The following is an 18,814-nucleotide window of genomic DNA, read 5'->3' as shown; positions in this document are numbered from 1 at the left end:
ACACACATACTGCTCTCTTGTCTGACCTAACTCAGAAGCCAAGGACACATTCTTTTGAAGCAGCTCCAAGCCAGGATAACTTCTGGGATATTGATAATGCTTTCTCTTTCTTCAGAAGACACAGGCATTGCAGTTCCCAGGATGCTAACCTCACAGCCACTAGCCAAGTTTCCATTCTCCAGGCTAGGCTTGTATCTTATTTTCCTTCTTGTTCCTCGGCTTGTGTAGAGAGGGAGAGATGTCCAGGGAGCATTTCCACCTGGCGTTTTGGGAAAGGCCTGTTGTCCCAGGCTGGGAACCAGGTAAGCCAAGTCTTGCAGGTCACTCTTCTCCTGTGGGCCTTTGGGCAAATCACTTCACTTCTCTGGTCCTCCAGAGTAAAATTGGAAACCTTCCCACTCTGCCTTCTCCAGGGACTGAGGGTAGCAGGAAACCCAAGCGGAAGGCTTTCCAAAGTTAAGGGCATGGTACGCTGTGTCTGGAGAGCTTTGGAAAGTAGGAAGGGAAGGAGGAAGAGGGACATTAGGAAAAAGCCACAAGAGAGAACATTCTGCCTATGGGTTATGTCTGGAGGTAAAGCGGGGTGTTAGTGGTACTTTCAAAGTATAAGATATGCCCTCCAGCTGGGCCCCTTGGTTTCTCTGTGGGAGAACAGGCTCCCTTAATGTCCCTGAGAAGGTACATTTCAACTAAGGGAAAGGAAAGCTTGATGAGATCTTGTCTGGTTTGGAGGGGCAGGGACCTCCTTGTCAGTAGGGGCCTGAATGCAAATGCTTGTAGGGCTTGGCAGGTGACATTCATGAATGAAGCAAGTGGCTGTAGACAGCAGTGGCAAGATTAAAGGGACATCTGATTCAGCTCTGGCTAGCTGTTGCCCTATGATGGATGGGCTCAGGGTTTCAGTAGAGGTATGTAGCATTTACTGGTCAGGTGTTCAGTATCTGCAGGGCTAGAGTGTAATAGAATTGGGTAGGATTTAGTCAAGAGGCTCCCCAAGCTTTCAGTCCACCTCCTTTGAGGAGAGCCAATGCTCCAATGGCCAGAGTATGGCTGAACACAGTAACACCTCGGGCCTGTTGTCTTCTCTTCTTGTCTTTGGCCCAAATACCCTCTTCCCCACATCATTCCTCTTCCTGGGTCAGGTTGTCCATGAGCAAATGGGCAGGCCCAGGATATGTGAATAGTGCAGAGGGTGGCAGGATTACTGTCTTCCTTCTCTCAGGAGCCCAAGCTTTCTGAGCTTTCTCTACTCAAATCTCAGAGGGACTAGGGATAGGGCCCATTATGGAGGAAGTCCCCTGAGCATCATCCATCAGGTAAGAGTACAGGGGCACTGGCTCCAGAGTCTGATTGCCTGTTTGGTTGGTGGATGCTTAATGCCCCTGAGCCTTTGTTTCCTCATCTGTAAAATGGGAGTGCTAATAACAGCACCTTCCCCCCTGAGGCATGGTGAGCAATAAATGAAATTATAGCTGTAAAGCACTTATCACAGTGCCTAGCACGTCATAATCACTGAACAATGTTACCTATTCATGATCATTCATTCATCCATTCATACCTAATCTGCATTTTCCCCTGGGCAAAGCACTGCAGGACACATGGGGAAACAGGAACTGCCTGGCAGGCTGTGTGTGTTGGCGGGTAGCAGAGGGGTGGGGTGTTGGTGGTGGTGTTGGGTACAGAGGAGGTATCTGATTGAGTTGGGGTCATAAAAGGCTTTCCTGAAAGGGATGGTGTCTAATAGAAATCTTAAACAGTGAAGTAGTATCCAATGTGGGGAGAGTGGGAAGTAGGAAATGTATTTCAGGCAGAGGAACAGCATGAGCAGGGGCTCAGAGGCATAAAACAGCCTGGTGTATACTGGAGAGGGGCAGGGTAGGGAATAAGTCTGCAGGTTGTACTGGAGTGGTGAGTTCTCAACTCACAGGGTTGTTATAAGGACTCGTTAATGCTGGCATAGCATGTACCAAGAGGCCTGGTATGTGCTGAGGCTGTCAGCATTTATGGTTGCTCACAAATGTGTGTGGCAGGAAGAATGTTATGATGGCAAATGTTTTGTAGGGGTGACGATGGCACTGGTGAGGCCAGTCCAGGGCACTGCAGTCTCCAGCTGAAGCCAGAGGCCATGACCTCAAACTCCAGGACTCTGTGTTGGCAACCTGTCCCTTCTCAGCCTCTGAGCTTCTAGGGTCGAGGTGGCAGCTACTGCTCTCCTGAGCCTGGGGGAAGGTTAGTGAGTGGAAGAATCTTCTGGGAGGAAAGCTGGCCCCACAGGAGCAGGGATGGCAGAGGAAGGTGGCGGCTGCCATGCCAACCTCTTTTCAGGTGGTGGGGCATCTGAGCCAATACTGATGCAGGGTCAAGGGCATTCAGAAAACACTATCTCTCTCCCAGTTCTTCTTTTCCTCCAATCTCTCCCTATCCTTCTTGATTCCTCTGTGTCCACATTTTCTTTCACTGAAGCTACTACTGGGCGTTAGGCACCCACAGGTGAGTTGTTACTATTGCTGACTCACCTGCCGGTCATCTGACTCTCCTCCTGAGTCTCCACCCTCCCTCCATCAAAAGTGAAAGCAGGGGCCTGAATGCAAATGCTTGTAGGGCTTGGCAGGTGACATTCATGAATGAAGCAAGTGGCTGTGGACAGCAGTGGCAAGATTAAAGGGGCATCTGATTCAGCTCTGGCTAGCTGTTGCCCTATGATGGATGGGCTCAGGGTTGCCAAAGCTCCTGATAGTTTAAGAGCAGCTGGACATCTGTGTGGGTATAAAGATGGAAGGATTATCCCACTGCTTGAAAATTGTGACAGGCCAAAACTGAGGTCAAGGAAGTGTCCAATGAGATGCTACCTGCTGAGGCCTGACATCCACCCCCTCCCCATGCCCAGGGCTTACTAAATCACTCATAGAGATGGGAGTGCCCTCGAGAAGTGGACTGTCCTCTGAATCCCAGCTGGAAACTTGCTGAACGGCAAGGCCTCAGCCCCGTTGAGTGCTGCTTATCCAAGATCCTTCATTCATTCTTTCAACAAAGATTTGAGCACCAATTCTGTGCTGCTTTTGGAGGCATAGCGCCAAACAGATGAAAAACAAGAACATTCTCAAGATGACTTGAAATATGTCTTCTGGAGCTCAGGGGTGATTGTGAACATGAAGATGAGGTCTGTTTCTCACCTAGAAAATTTCTGAAGTGGGAGGCCCATGGGAACAGACCGTGCTAGCTTGAAGAGATTGGAAATCAGGAAGGAAGAAGGGAAGTCCTGCATTCCCTTCCAGTGTTCTGAGGCCCTTGAAGGTAGGTGGAGGACCCCAGTGTTCTGGGGTTCTAAGTATTGATGTAGGGAGGTGAGACAAGGCTAGAGCTATGGGGTACCACAGGTGGCTATGCAGCCCAGCACACTAACTCAAGAAGCAGATGGGCTGTAAGCCTCTGATGGACTGAAACAGAGACCCTAACTCCTCTCTGAAAGTCTAGGATAAAGTTCTAACCATCACTCCTAATTATGCATGTTGTCTACTAAAGATCCCAGCATCAAAACAAACAACCACCACCAAAAAAAAAAAAAAAAAAAAAAAACAAAAAAAAAAAAAAAAAAACAAGAAACAAAAACAACAAAAAACAACCAACCAACCCAAAGACACAACATACCCAGTATTAATTAGATTAAGAACACCTTCCCCTTCCATCCCCATCATCATGGCCAGTGAAGAGATTTCTCCCTTCTTTTTCCCCACCCCACCATAGTGGAGGAGCAAGGGTTCGAGAGGTCAGAGACCTCTTGGAACTGGATGTAAGTTGGAAAGTTTTAAATGGGGCTGAATTTGAAAATCAAAGTGATCAGTTAATTGGTGGTTGGGCCCTAAATGGTGAGATGAGAAAAAGGGATTTGACAGAAGTCAGTTGGATAAAAAGAAAACACTTCATGCTTACACATTTTAATGAACCAGTTATGCATTGAACATTAGATCATTAAAATTTTAAACGAAATATATTGTTCTCTCCATTCCAGGCACTTTTGAATCTTTACATCTACTAGTTTATTTAAACCTCATAACTACCTTGGAGAGTGGATGTTATATCGCTTCCATTTTACAGATGAGGAAGCTGAGGAAGAGGCAGGTTCAGTGAGTTGCCCAGGGTCACAGGTGAGAGTTAGTAAAAAGCAAAGACCCAAAGTTAACAATATACCATCATGTATCTTATCAAATTTAATAACATGCAGAGCAGACAGAGCATGTTTGTGGACAAACCTGGGTTGCAGGATGCCAATTTGAGGCTCATGGTTTAAATATGAGTTGGGAAGCTCTCTGGGGGAGAAGAGGAGGGCAGGTAGGGGAGTACTGAACTTGGCCTGGCCCATGGTTTATTCAGAATCATTGAATCTCACAGATGGGCAGGATCTTGGCAGCAATCGGGTTCACTTTTACTCCTATTTTACAGATGGGGAAAACTGAAGTGGGGGCAGGACTTGCCCAAGGTCATCATGGCTCAGGGCCCCTTCCCATCCTTCTCTTATTCATAGACTTCTCGCTTGAATTTATGCCCTTGGAACCAAGAAGTCTACAGGATGAAATTGCACCTGAGGTTCCAATCTGAAGGAGCGGGGGGGGGGGGGGGACAGAGCTCTGTCCTGGAGGCAGGACACCTAGGTCCAGGTCCCCTTCTCTTACGGACGCCTGTCTGTCCCTAGCAGTGGATCATCCTGGATTAGGGAGCAGTAGACTCTGCCCTAATTTGGTCCAAAGTCTGCCTCTGGCAGCTATAGGGAAGATGGGCGCTGACCAGAGTGCTGAACTGGTATGGTGCCTTCCTCTTACGCTCAGCCTAGCTGAGGGGAGAGAGGTTCTTAGTGGGAAATTCTTGGAGCTAGAAATTCTGTAGTCTGCATAGCTTTGAGGTCAGTCAACTGCTCTGAACCTGCCTTTTCATCTGTCCAATGAGGAGAGTAGCTCCTAAATTCAGAAGGCAGAGGCGAGCAACATTTGGTGACGGAACCAGGTGACAGAGCCCTGCAGAGAGCCCAAGCCCATCTTTGGGGCCCAGTGAAGCCTCTCAGGATCTCACCCTCACAGAGTGGCTTTATGGGCCTGTTTCTTCCTCTGAGGAATGGGGCCAGTGCTGGAAGGTTTCCGATGCTCCTAACCTGGGCACTGTGGCTGTAGGTGGAATTGCTGATACATGAGACACACTTCACAAAGGGAATGAGTTAGTGTTAGATCATCCTGGGGGTTACCCAAAGCCTGATTTGGTTTTCCAGTGTCAGGGATAGGTTTTGCCCAGGGATCCATGCTTCTCACCTAGACAGAATGTAGAGTCTGGACATAGCAAATCTACAAAAAGAGCCCTGGCTTTACAACCAGGCTGACCCAGGTTTTTATCATGATTCTGCCACCCCTAGAGGGGCAAGGCCGGCACCTCAACCAATGTTGCTAACCCAAGGAGTGTATACCTCAGGGGTGGCTATGAGACTAGGAAAAGCCTAGCACACTGTGGGCACCAGATTAGTGCTTGTTTCCTGCACTGGAAGGCAACCTAAGGTTCCCTTCCTCTTGAGCATGAGCCCACAGGCTTATCTGCCCATACAGCCTTAATAATAATAGCTGGTAGCCACTGAGCTCCAACCATCTGTTTACAAAACACATTATTTGGCTAGACTCTGCAACAATACTGAAGGTAGAGGTGATGCCCATGTTGCAGATAAGGCCATGCACCAGCAAAGGTAGGGCTGGGAGTGACACCCATGCCTGCTTGATTCTCAGACCCCTGCTTGGCTTGGAGCAAATTACTGGACCTTTCTAAACTCTTTTTCTGGTCTAGAATATGAAGATAGTATCTTATCACAGTTGTTATGACTTGAAGATATAATGTATGCTATTTTACAAGGGGATACGCATATTTAAAAACATGACACACATTTGAGTGACCCACAGGGGCAAGGAAATGTAATGCATGCAGGGGATAAAAGTGAAAAAACTTAAAATGAGGGGGTTCTTGCATGTACTAGTCATAGTGTGTCATGAACCAAGATGATTTACTTCATTCTTTGCACCTGATGTCCAGGTAAAGGGGAAAGATATAGTTTGTATAGTAGAGTGCCTCAAACTTTAATGTGCATATGAATTACCTTGGGAACTTGTTGAAATGCAGATTCTCATCTAATAAGTCTGGGGTGGGGCCTCAGGTTCTGCATTTTTAATAAGTTCCCAGGTGCTGTTGTTGGTTGGAATAGCAAGTGATGTAGGAAGTCTTCCCTTCCCTTCTCAGGGGTTCTCAAAGGTGCCTGATAATATGAATCACCCAAGGAACTTGTAAAAAATGGATTTAAATGCCCTTTCCTTAAAGATCTGGATCATGGTCTGGGTTCAGCCCAGGATGAACAGTACACTTTGAGCCAGCATCTCAGGAGACAGGCTCGGACAAGCTGGGAAAGCATGACTATGGTACTCAACTGTACCATGTGGCGCAGATGCAGGAGACTGGCTCATCAGACCTTTGTCCCAATGCACCTTCCTGAATGGAGAGGTGGGAAAAAAGAGCAAGGACATTTTCCCAGGCTCTCTCGCAGCGATGGTTTAATAGGTAATGTGGGTTCCAACTATCAGATGCATTCAATCAAGCCCTGAACTTGGAACTGAATTGAGTGGGAGTCAGGTGGCAGTGTGAATGGTGTTCACTTTCTGGTGCAGCTCTAGGCAGTTGCTGTGTGGCTTTGGAGTTTCCTGATCCCCATATCATGGCAACAATATAATCTTCCTGATCTCAATATCCAAAACTTTTTGTTCAAAAAAGCTGAAGTCATTTCTGTTTACTGCAGCTGCACTTCAGGACTAACACTTCAGCAGGACCCTCCGACTTTGCCCTCCCTCCGAACCCCCATCACACTGTCACTCTCACAACACTCACCTTATGAGGCTTGTATGGAGCATGGCCTTTCATGTGGTCATCCAACCTCCTCCGCCAGACTGCACCATCAGCCTCAGTTGACACTGAGCCTTCCACTTTGTACTTCTCACCCAGCCATGCCACTGGTGGGGTCTTCAAACTTCATGTCATTGCTGCCTTTTGCGTTCCAAAATCTGTTTTTAGACACCTGGGTCTTGCCAGCCATTACTGCCCACCATTCTTCACTGCCTGCTACTCCTGCCTTGTGACCCATCCTCCAGGTCAGATTCAGGGCCAAGCACAGCTAGAGTGACTTGGGGGTGTGTTATGATATTTCAAGGACAAACAAGGGCAGAGACAGGGCTGCCTGCCTTTGAATCTCTCCTATGGTGCAAAAAGTCAATAGTGTTCCACAGCATGTAAGTGTTGTGACAGAGAAAGCTAAGGATGTGCATGTGGGGAATCTTTCCTCTCCTGGGTGTTAGGACCTGTTTTATTGGAATTGCACCAACGTAGACAAGATTAGAAGATTAGACAGAGGATATTAACCATTCCACAGACTCTAATTTTCCTCTCAGGAAGAGAGGAATATGTCAGTAACAGAATGTCATTAACAATGGAAAGCTGGGTTCTAAAGACCTAGCTTATGTGGGGTTTGCTACCCATTTTCTAACTACATGACGAGAGGTACTAACCATCCAGCACAAGAATGTAAAGTCTTCAATTTGGGCATAATACATTCTTAGAGTTGGGGTCTCAAGAGATTCATGACTTCAGGATGGAGGCTGACAGAGGCTCATGAATGAGGACATGAATGCAAGGAGAAACACAGCCAGATAAAAAATTGGGAGACAAAGCAAGGAAGAGAAGGTAGAGATGTGGGGGCTGCCAGAGGTGGTACAAGTGGTCTATGGCACTTCACCAAAAGACAAGGATTTGGAACCAGACTTTTATTTTACTCGTAAGCCACCGTATGAACAAAATTTCAAACCAAGCAAAAAAGTAATGCCATGAACCTCACCACACCTGGAAAGGTCATGGTAACTTCCCTACAGACAGGACCTATCCAGTATCACATCCAATCCAGAACCTTCGCCAAAAGTCAAACCCAATTCCTCTGTAGCTCACCAACCATGGCCATCCCAATATGACTATTAGCAAAGGCATGGCCTGTTTCCCCCAGGGACGACTGGCTCTGGTCTCTGCTTGTTTGGCTTAGGTCAAAATTAGTTAAAAAAAAAGAAAAAGAAAAAAGAAGGGAAGGGAGGGATGGAGGGAGGGAGGGAGGGAGGAAGGAAGGAAGGAAGGAAGGAAGGAAGGAAGGAAGGAAGGAAAGAAGGAAATGGAGGACAAAACCACAATGAGAAACTACTTCACATCAACCAGAAAGGCTACACACAAGAAGAGTAACAAGTACTGGCCAGGATGTGGAGAAAGTGGAACCCTCATACCCTGCTGGTGGGAATGTAAACTGGTACAACCACTTTGGAAAAATAGTCTGGCAGTTCCTCAAAAAAGTTAAATATTGAGTTACCACATGATCGAGCAATTTTACTCCTAGGTATATATCTAACACAATTAAAAACATATGGCCACAAAAAATGTAAACAAATGTTCATAATAACATTATTCATAATAGCCAATAAATAGAAACCACCCAACTGTTTAGTAACTGATAAACGGATAAAGAAAATGTGGTATATAGATACGATGGACTATGACTCGGCCATAAAAAGGCATGATGTACTACTGACACATGCTGCAACATGGATGATCCCTGAAAACATTAAGCGAAGCAAGCCGGATGCAAAAAGCCACATATGTGATTCCACTTAGAATTGTCTAGAATAAACAAATCTTTAGAGACAGAGAATAAACTAGTGGCTGCCTAGGGGTGAGAGGCAGGGAATGGACAGTGACTGTAAATGAGTATGAGGTTTCTTTTTGGGGTGGTGAAAATGTTCAGGTGGTGATGGATGCACAACACTGTGAATATAGTGAAAACCACTTAATTGCACACTTTAAAAGTGTGAACTTTATGGATATGTGAATTATATCTCAATAAAGTTATTAAAAAAAAAGAGAAATAGGTTATTAAGTGCTGATATTTATTGTTAAGGCTCCAACCTTTCAGGTTCCACAATACACCTGAACCATTCTCATTTGTTGCTTGGTGATTACTCATGGCTGGAAGGAGGAAAGTGGCCCCAACTGCAAGCACTGACAGCTTGACTCCAAGTTCCTAAAGGCCCCCACATGACAACTAACACACTGTGTTCTTCAATGTCCTTGATGCAAGGAGACCCACACTCAAATGGCTGATTCCACAGACGAATCACTAAAGCTTCTGTTTTCAGAAAACAGAATTATGTATATGACTTTCCTTTCAACTTTTGCTACTAGAAAATCTAAGCGGCAAACTTATTGTTTCAATCTTTTCTGAGAATCGGGATGCTAAAACTTACCTACCTTCCCTGATTATCTGACGGTCTCAGGTCTGACCTTCCTTAAATACTTCCTTTTATAATAAAGGATGCTTTTATGAGTAAATTGCTCCAAGTCCTTTTAGTAGCAGATACAATAAGATTTCAAAATAAAAACATTCCACCCATTTGCTGGCCCTTCAGGAAGAAAACTATGATTGATGATTTCATTTGTAGCTCTACCTAACCTCTGGGCCTTTCTCCAGAGCAGATATGTTCTAAAGGATACAAGGTGGTCTTTTACTATATCAGCGCTTGAGATGGTTTCTGCTAGAAATGCCCAGGGAGCCCACTCAGGCTAGCCTCCCAAAGCCCAGCCTCCATCTTAGGTTATCCTGGGCCTATGTGCCAATTTAGTTTACCCCTAACCCCCTCTCAGGCAGGGCAGACAGGCAGTCCCTGCACATTAGCAGATACCTCTAAAAAGCTCTAGTAGCCCCCTGTCCACAAATAAATAAAATGTCCTAAATTTAAAGGGAAAGAACCCAAGAAGCTGAGAAATAAAAGGACCCACCCATAGCTGAAATGCTAGTTGTGAAGCCAAAGTGACTAGTGCTTTGATCTCTTGCCTCTGAGCCTGGTGTTCTATGGTGCTCTTTCCACTCCAGCACAGGGGTTCATCACTGACCACGTCTGTCAGGCCTCGGGCTGAAAAGGATCCGGAGAACACCAAAGGTCAGGCGCGCCAGACAGAGGGCACGGGCTTCCAGAGGTGGGCATCCTTGGGGTGAAATGCCTTCCTGGGTTGCATCTTGCTTAACTTTTCCATCCACCCCAGTCACACTGGCTTCCAGAGACTGGCTTCCCTGCTCCTCCCGAAGTTTAACAGCATGCTCAGATGCAGCCCATGCTCCTGTGCTCATCTGGGCCACAAGGGAGATGAGACTCTGTAAGCAAGTACCATACAAAGCCTTGAACCTACAAGCATTTCCTGCTGTTCCAGTTCCGAAGGGTCGCATACACAGAGGCAAACATCAGAATGTTTTAGAGTGGAAGAGCACCTTAGATTTCATAGGCCCTGGCAGAAGGGACTTAGGGTCACTTAGTAAGTTAGTGGTGAAAATGAGATTAGCCTTCAGGTCTGTTCTGTTTATTCCTCTGTTTATAGGCCACCATTGCCCAGGCACAGACAGACCTAGAGGACTGGCTCAGAGAGGCAAACTTGGAAGATTTTGCCCTTAGAATGATGCAGTCTTTCTGCAGTGTGCCTGTCCATGTGGAAGTCATCCTTGTGGCCTATGGGGTTTCCAGTCACTCATTTTCATCCACGCAGCCAGACTGGGGCCCATCTTAGTGATGTCAAGAACAATAGCAATTAATGAAGGTAAGGTGCCTGAGATGCAAGAATAAGCCCTTGGTAGGAAAAGAGTCATTTAGCTCCACAAAAATTCAGACTCTAAAGTCTCATAACTGGAAGGAACTGTGCAGCAAAGAAAAGTGGGAGACGGCAACATGATTTTTGTATTGACATTTGGTTCTTAATAATAACATCGAAAATGCGTTCTGTTCTTATAGCGCTGCATTGGGTTGAAGATATATGTTGCCGGAGTCTCCCCTGGGAGGTGGGGAGAAGCTGGTGGTGAGAGACACACACTGATTTCTCTTTGGGACCTATATGCAGCCAGGTGGAGAGCTGCAGCAGGTGCCTTGGCTCTGACAGGGGGTGGGGAGGCAATCCCAGCCATCCTGCAAAAACATGGGCAGAGTCCCTTGCCCCCAGCCCGCAAGAACACGGTTGCTGATGGGGCCAGTGGTGGCAGCTCCAGGAGAGTGGAGGAAAGGCTGGGATGTTACATTCTTGAGGCCTTCACAGGTACATGTCATCGTAGCCCGGCGGGGGAAGATGGTCTGGGTTAGGTCTGGAACGGAAAGAGGGGCTGGTGAGTTGGTGTGATGGAGGGCTGGGGGCACACAGGCAGACAGGACCGTGAGCTGAGGGAGACTGCCCTCCAAAATGATGTGATAGTTCATGGAGTTTAAGAGCATGTGCTCTAGAGTCAGAGAGACTGAGACTAAAACCTGATACTTCCATCATGGGTAAGTTACTTCACCTCTCAAAGACTGGATTTCTGCATCTGTAAAATGTGGATACAAATATCTCCCCATAAGTGTTGATATAGGGACCCAGTGAGTTCTTAACACATGCTAACCTTCCACTAAGTGTGTAGCTCCTCCTCCTCTGGGTAATTCCTACGGGGAGCTGGGGAGAAGGGAGGCACTAAGGAATGGGGAGCACCTCGAAGCTCCAAGGTGGCATCAGGCAGGGCCTGAAGGAGGCTTCACTCTCCTGGCAGTGGAAAACAGGGCTAGTGGCAACTCTGTACCTTCGTTCTTGAAACGCTAAACTGAGTTGCCATTAAGTCCTACTTCTAAAATACATGAGTGAATACCTACCCAGATGGGCTGGTCCCAGTGGGTCCAAAAGGGTCAAAGCGTGCTCCTGGGGGCACAGCACCTGGAGGAAGCCGGTTTGGGAGGCCTGAGGACGGGTCAATAAGTGCTCTTGGGAAGCCAGATCTCAGGGGATCCACAATCATGCCACCTCTCCGACACCTGTGTCAAGAAGAAAAGATGGGTTAGCAGGTGTGGCAGAGGGCTGTTGGAGAAGTGGCAAAAGAGGTGAGAATGCCTGGGATATTCACTCTGGGAGGTTCCAACAGACGTGGCAGGGATGGCTACCTGAGAGCCAGCAGAAAATGGACAAGAACACAAAGAGCACACCTCCCCTGGCGCACACAGCCTGAACTTTCAGCTCTCTAGGCTCCCCAAGCCTGCAAAATTGAGATTCCTGCCACGTCTTACTCCCAAGGGGGACAATTTGATCAAGAACATGTGCCAGAACTTGCCACAGTCAATACAAACCATCACAAGACCTGCAGGGCACTACATTAGTAGGTCTAAGGCCTAATAATAGCATTGAGACAATTCGTGCTGCTAGCTTTTTTGTTTTGTTTCCTTAAAGAGCTTGAGGATTAGTAATCTGTGGACTGCCTGTGGGTCTCCAGTTTGGCTCCTGATAGCATCTGTCCCTCATGGAATTCCATGGACCTGACCTCATGTGCTCAAACAAGGACACATGTGATGTTCCCCTAAATTTCGTTCACGCTTAACTACAGATTTATGTGATTTCTCCAGTCTAAAAATGAGATGCTTAAGTTGGGTCACTTTGCAGCAGAAGTTAAAATCCAGTCTGAATGATTCAGAGAAGACAATGCACAGCTGAGGCTGTAATGACCTTGTTGGGTACATGGCAAGAACCACACAGAGCCCAATGGGATCACAGACTTCCCTTCTCAAACGAGGTGACCTCTGAATAGCCATGAGCTGCCCTAAGGTCTATAGCCCACTGTGCGCTCTTCAGTCTCTGCACCTAATAAACCCACACGGTATCCGGCTCTCCAAGGGAGGGCTGGTATCCTCCACAGGACCACAGGGCCAGAAATGAGAGAGGAAGCTGCTCCCTGGGCTTGCTCAGCCCCTCCCCAACATGCAGCGCTCTCCTGCACTGCCCCAGGCATGGCAGAGCAGAACAAGTGGCAATAATTTCTTGGCTGCTCAGCAACAACCTGCCTCCTTCACCCCAAGGAAGACTGATGAAAAGCTCTAAAATTAGAAGATAAGCTGGGGCTAAAAGCCATGAGAGCAAAGTTGTGTTGCTGCCACCTCCCCAGCAGTACTTACCCAAAGGGGTCTAGGTCCTCTCCTCCAACAGCAAATGGGCCCAAGGGATCACACCTGAAACAAACAAGGGACAATTACCACAAGTCCCAGAGCAGCCAGGCACCTGGGCTCCCAGGGGCCCGAACCTGATGCCCATGGGGTCACAGATCCACTCTCAGGCTTTGGGGACAGAGAAAGCCCCTGAAAGAGACCTTAATAGAAGGGATATTATTTCAAAGTGGTCTTTGGCACAGATTAACACTGATTAATATTACAATGGCAATATTGAAAAGAGGTGAACACAAAGCTAAAAACATGGAGGGTCTCAATTCTGTAGAAAGAAAAAAATGTTAACAGTGGTAACCTCCACATAAATTTTATTTTAATTCACACCTTTTTCAAATTCTTAAACTTTGGCTAAAGAATCAAGAACTTTTAGGTCAGAAAATTATTCTAAAATCAAACACCAAAAGCTCAGATTTAAAAGCTTCCAAGGGTAGAATGAAATGGATACTCACATACAGCCAGTAGTGCTTCTCAACCTTTTTATCATGATGGTCCCTGCATGAAATTTTAATACCACAGGTACTGTTTATGCACTGTAGCCCACTGGAGGGCCACAAACTATCATAATCTCTAAGATTTTTTTTCACTCCCCACCAAAAACCAATTTTTACCCTCATTGACAATGCATGAGCTTAGAGCATAAATGAGTGTATGCTTTCTTGATATTCTATATTATATAACATATATCTCTTTCGAAAGCCTTATATATCTTTATATTCTTTGATACAATAATTTTATGTTTAAGTATCAATTTTAAAGAAAGAATATCTAATTCAAATTCAAATATCACCATAAAAACTTTAATCAAGGGAATTGAATTGGCTTAAATGGGGACCAGTTATATGTATATACCATATCATCATGGTATATCCCTAAATGCAGCCATGGAAATGATGTTCTTCGAATGCTTTAACATGACATGGGAAAATGCTTATACTCTAGTGCTAACTGTGGGAGAAAGGGGATTATCAATGGCCTAGAAAATCAACTGTGAAAACCCTTGTGTGGGGGTGTGTGTGGGTAAATAAAACTAGAAAGAAGCGTACTGAAAACAAAGAGTGACAGTTATACCTGGGTAGGGAGTTTCTTCTTTTGATTTCCTGTTTGCTTTTTTTTCTATAAAGGATATGGATATCCTTAGTATTTGAAAAAGTGATATTTGGAATCTGCTTGGAGCCCTGGCAAGCAATTCAAACCTGGTAGTTCTGGGGCAAGGCAGGTTCCTGACAGACCTCAGGAGAACCTTGTAAATAGCAGCAAATCTAAGCTTACAGGTAAGAAGACATTAATTAAAGAACTGGAAAAAAAAAAAGCCAAAAGTAGGTGTTTCTCCAGTCAGTTCTACCTAATGGGCTGGAAAGGAAAAGATACTGTGATTTAGGTGGATTAAGTTTCCATGGGAAGGTATTTTTCCTGACCTAGGTTATTGTTCCCAAGGCATGGTTCATGGAGCTGGAATGGAGTAAAAGTTTCTGCTGGCCTCACAACATCTTGCCTGACTGGACAGACCAGGTGGTACCAGAGGGCAGCAAGCATTTTGCTTATTTCCACAAACTGGCCCCGCCTCAGAGCAGCAAACAGAAGGGGCTTCTAGTGGCTACAAAAATGGGCTGAGCCTAATGGCTCCTGAAACATGCAGCCATCTCTATTTTTCTCTCCTGGACCACAGTGTGAGCAGGAAAGAAGAAATGGAGGACAATGGGGACTAGAAAGGCAACTGCAAGGCCCACCCCCACAATTTGTGTACTTGAAACTGTCATAACATACCCTTTAGGCTCACACTCAATGCAGTCTCACTGCCACACAGTCTCACAGTCACACTTCTGTGAGCTCATTATGTACATGTGCGGAACACTTTAAAATAGTCTCAGTCCTGATGTGCTGAATGAGGCTCTAGGGATAAAAAAATAAAAAAAAAAAGGTTTAATTTTTGTAAATGGTTTCTGAAATTAAGCCCCTACTACTTCATCTGGTAATCGGTTGAAGGAAAGAGTACTGTACACTAACCCTATGGGCACAACTTCTTGATTGGGCCCACTGGACATTATGTCCCAGCTCCGAAAGGGATTTGAGGTGATCCTGACCACACACAATTTCCTTCTCATCTGTTCCCCTCTCCTCTCAGATGAAAACAACAGGCCTCTCTTGGGCACAAAAATCTAGCTAAGGCCATTCTAATAGCTGAGGTGCTCTCGTGAACTGGAAAGGCCTCAGGACTGGGATTAAAAGATGGGCTTTGGACTCTGGGTGGGGAATTATTTAGCTGGTCGTGAGGGTCTGTCATAAAACCTCTGCGTCTCAGTCTTTTAAGATGTAAATCTAAGTAGTAACATTCACAAGGTCTGCTGTGATGGGATAACAATACTGAACATGAACAGATTTGACAGAAAAGGCCTGAGAAAACGAATTAATAGCAGCCACCATTATTTACTAAGAGTTTGCTTTGTGTCAAGCACTGTGCTAAATTTAGTTTTTAAAGGATTAAATTTTAATTTTTTGAATAGGTAATGCATTCACCAGCTTCAAAATTCAAGAGTAAAAAAGGATACACAGATACATAACCTTAGGCTAGCTGTGATTCAGAATTTTTCATTTTTTTTAGAAAGGTCAGATGAGTATATCTAACATACTGTGTAACATGCCCAAGCAGCACCCTGGACCCAATACCTTAATATTTCTGCAAAATGAAGTGGAATAAATGAAGATATAAGGAGTTTCATGCCATTTCGGGTCAGGTTTTGCTACCAAACAAGATTTGGCACCAATCTTCTAGAAAAAAACTTGGTTTTCAGAGCTCTTTCAATTTCAGAATTGTAGATAGGAGATTGTGGATTCATAATAGTAAAAAAAAATCTCCCACTTACCCCTGTCCCCCAGCCTACCAGGTCTCCCCACAGACAACTAATGACATGTTTCTTTTATGTCCTTCCAAAAATACTCTGCTTATATAAGCAAATGTGTATTCCCCCTATTTAAAAGATGAATGTCCTTATGTACATTATCTTATTTCATCTTTCCAGCAGCCCTCCAAGTACATGAACTTGTTTGTTCAAGGAAAACAACTGACAGTACATGTTGCCAATGACAAAATTCAATTGTTCAAAAGAAAATTAGCAATGTAGAAGTCTGTATTTACCACTAGCTTGATGGCTTCCAATACTAATGCTGATGAGATGAGTAATATTACAAATTGTAATTTTTTGATGTCATGTAATAAAACGCACCAACATTTAACAGATCTGTACATCTCAGTAAACCAATATTTTCCAAACAATTAATAAATGACTTTCTAATATCATGCATGGGTAAAAGATTCATTCAAAGGTCATGACAGATCAGTGGATTTTAATGTAATAACCCTTAAAGAAGCTATCACTTGTCAAATTCTAGTACAATGCAAAGGAGAATATCTACAATTGTTTGAAAAAGCTATTAAACTACTATTCTCTTTTCCAACAACCTTTGTTAAGGCTTGAACAAAAACAACATTATCACCTACAGATTAAAAGCAGAAGCAGAAATGAGAATGTAGCTGTCTTCTATGCCAGATATTAAAGAGATGTGCAATAACGTAAAACAATGTCTCTTCTCACTAATTTTTTCTATTTTAGAAAATAGTATTTTCATAAAATTTGTTATTTATGTTAACACATTATGGATTTATAATATTTTTAAAATGAATGAATGTGTATTTTAAATTTTTTAGCTGTAATTTCTAATATGATAAATATTGATAGCTGTAACTCAAACGAGCTCTCTTTGGAGTTCTCAACAATTTCTGAGAATGCAAGAGGATTCCTAAGACCAAAATGTTTGAGATCTGCCAGCAAAGGAAATTAACTCAAGGAACAACAACAAAAAGTATATACACGTTTATGGTGTACAATTTAAAATGAAAAATTGGACATGCTTGAATACCCCACTGAGGCTAGGTAAATGAAATGTACCGGTACAATAAAATATCAAATATTTTAAAAGATATGTTTAGCACTTTAGTCAATGAATTATGAAATTTTAAAAAGAAAACACAGAACATAAAACATTGGGAACATTAAAAAATTTGTAAAGATATAGACTGATTGGGTTTGAAAATAAATTTTGCATGACATAAACAAAAGCTTTATATCTAAGGATTTATTTTTAGCAAAGCTGGTTAAGCATGGGAAAAATTGTTTTTTCAAAACGGGGAATAGGATTTGGGGCATAGAGTCTCCTGGCTGACTGTAGGAGGACAGATGCAGCAAATGGAAATGGATTAGAACTGTAATGACAACAATGAAAAAAGTTAGGCTTAGATTTAAAAAAAGAAAACAAAACAAAAACTTCCCTTATAGATGGGCTGTTTTCAGTAATTCTTTCCTGGAGATCTCAGAGGTAGAAAAGACCTACTTTTCACCCTCAATTCTTCATCACGATGGAATGTCCTCTCCATTATACCAGCATAAATGAGCAGACCCAGTATCCTTCAAACTCCAGAGACCCATCACCCCACACTTAGAGCAGTCAGTCTCTTTATGCACTAGGGCAGACATCCTGACTTCGGTTTGCATTGGGAGGTTTCCGGGTAGGGGACAGCCAAGATGTAGGTATGGAAGGTGAGGGGGTGAGACATGGACTGTGTCCTGTGGGATGGGGCAGAGCCTGCTGTTTCCCACTCAGAATACAAGTCAAGCTGCTCAGGGATGAGGTAACACCCTGCAGCACCAGATGGGCCCAGCTGCTGTGCTGCTCTTTCCCTTCTCCCCACCCTAAGACCCCACCCCCAAATAGGGCATTTGAGGGAAAAACAAAAAGGTGAAAGTTTGAGTGCCTGGTTGCTCAGCAACATGGTGGTAGGGGGCTATAATAAAAGAATTGGTGTCATTACAGACATCTGTGCTACAGAGAAAGGGGGCTGGCAAAGAATGGGGGTGGAGGGAGAAAGGGGCTGCAGTAGAAAGACCTGATGGGCTGTCAACTCTCTAGTGGCTGACAAAAAGCCTCCTAAAACATCCTGCCTCCTCTTCCAACCATCTCATCCAGTTCAATGTCTTAGCCCAGGGAAACAGGCTTGCTTGAGAAAGACCTAACTAGAGGGTGAGGGCGGAAGGGGATGGATTTTTACCCACAATCTATGTATGCTCACTACTCTGAACTTGTACACAAACTGACTGCATGAACTGAAGCTGAACAGTGCATTGCAGAAAGCATAAGCTTCTGAGTCAGACACACATAGAGGTAAACCCCAGTCTTCGACCTCCCAGTTAAGATAAATCTGGGAAGTTATGCTACCTCCCTATCCACTGTCGCTTTCCCCTATAAAACAGGGATGCCATCGATCTTCTTGTATGGCTGTCTGAAAGATGAGCAACCATAAATGAAAGCTCCTGTTTAGTGGCCAGCATTTGGTGGACAGCCAAGAAATGGCAGTTACTCTTATCCTTGATAAACAGCAGCAGATGTTGATAAGAAAGCAATGTCCATAAAGGGCCTGGGTCTAAATGCAGTTCCAACACATATTCTAGGTCGATACTCTCACACCTAAGTGGCTCCACTACACCAAATCCTTTTCTGGAAGAGGAGGCTACATATTTAAAAACATAAAACAAGGTTCTCTCTGAGGAAACCATCTACTCATTACATTTTCAGTCTTGTTCTCATCTCTGGTGCTACCTGAATGGGACCCACCGAGCATTTATTGAATATTTACTATATTCTGAGCAATCAGCTCAGTGACATCCACC

The 18,814-nt window shown here is 44.6% G+C and overlaps 1 protein-coding gene across 2 annotated transcripts in view; it reads right to left on the bottom strand.

Moving 5' to 3' along the window:
• Positions 1-8,969: 8,969 nt before the first annotated feature.
• The window catches only part of PSMF1 (proteasome inhibitor subunit 1), a 32,200-nt gene continuing 22,355 nt past the window's right edge, over positions 8,970-18,814 (bottom strand). The window contains exons 5-7 of one of the 2 annotated variants that reach the window (XM_016148899.2): positions 13,047-13,100; positions 11,760-11,918; positions 8,970-10,013 (exon numbers count right to left, since the gene is read on the bottom strand). In XM_016148899.2, the coding sequence (XP_016004385.1) occupies positions 9,986-10,013; positions 11,760-11,918; positions 13,047-13,100 (241 nt within the window). In that variant the 3' untranslated portion in view covers positions 8,970-9,985. Of the gene's footprint in view, positions 10,014-10,803; positions 11,225-11,759; positions 11,919-13,046; positions 13,101-18,814 lie in introns of those variants that run through there. The other variant, XM_016148898.2, reaches the window with a different exon arrangement.

This window comes from Rousettus aegyptiacus, unplaced genomic scaffold, assembly GCF_014176215.1.
Source record: "Rousettus aegyptiacus isolate mRouAeg1 unplaced genomic scaffold, mRouAeg1.p scaffold_m13_p_12, whole genome shotgun sequence".
Lineage (NCBI taxonomy): Eukaryota > Metazoa > Chordata > Mammalia > Chiroptera > Pteropodidae > Rousettus > Rousettus aegyptiacus.
Note: the sequence above shows the minus strand (reverse complement) of the source record. Positions and strands in the feature narration are given on the sequence as shown.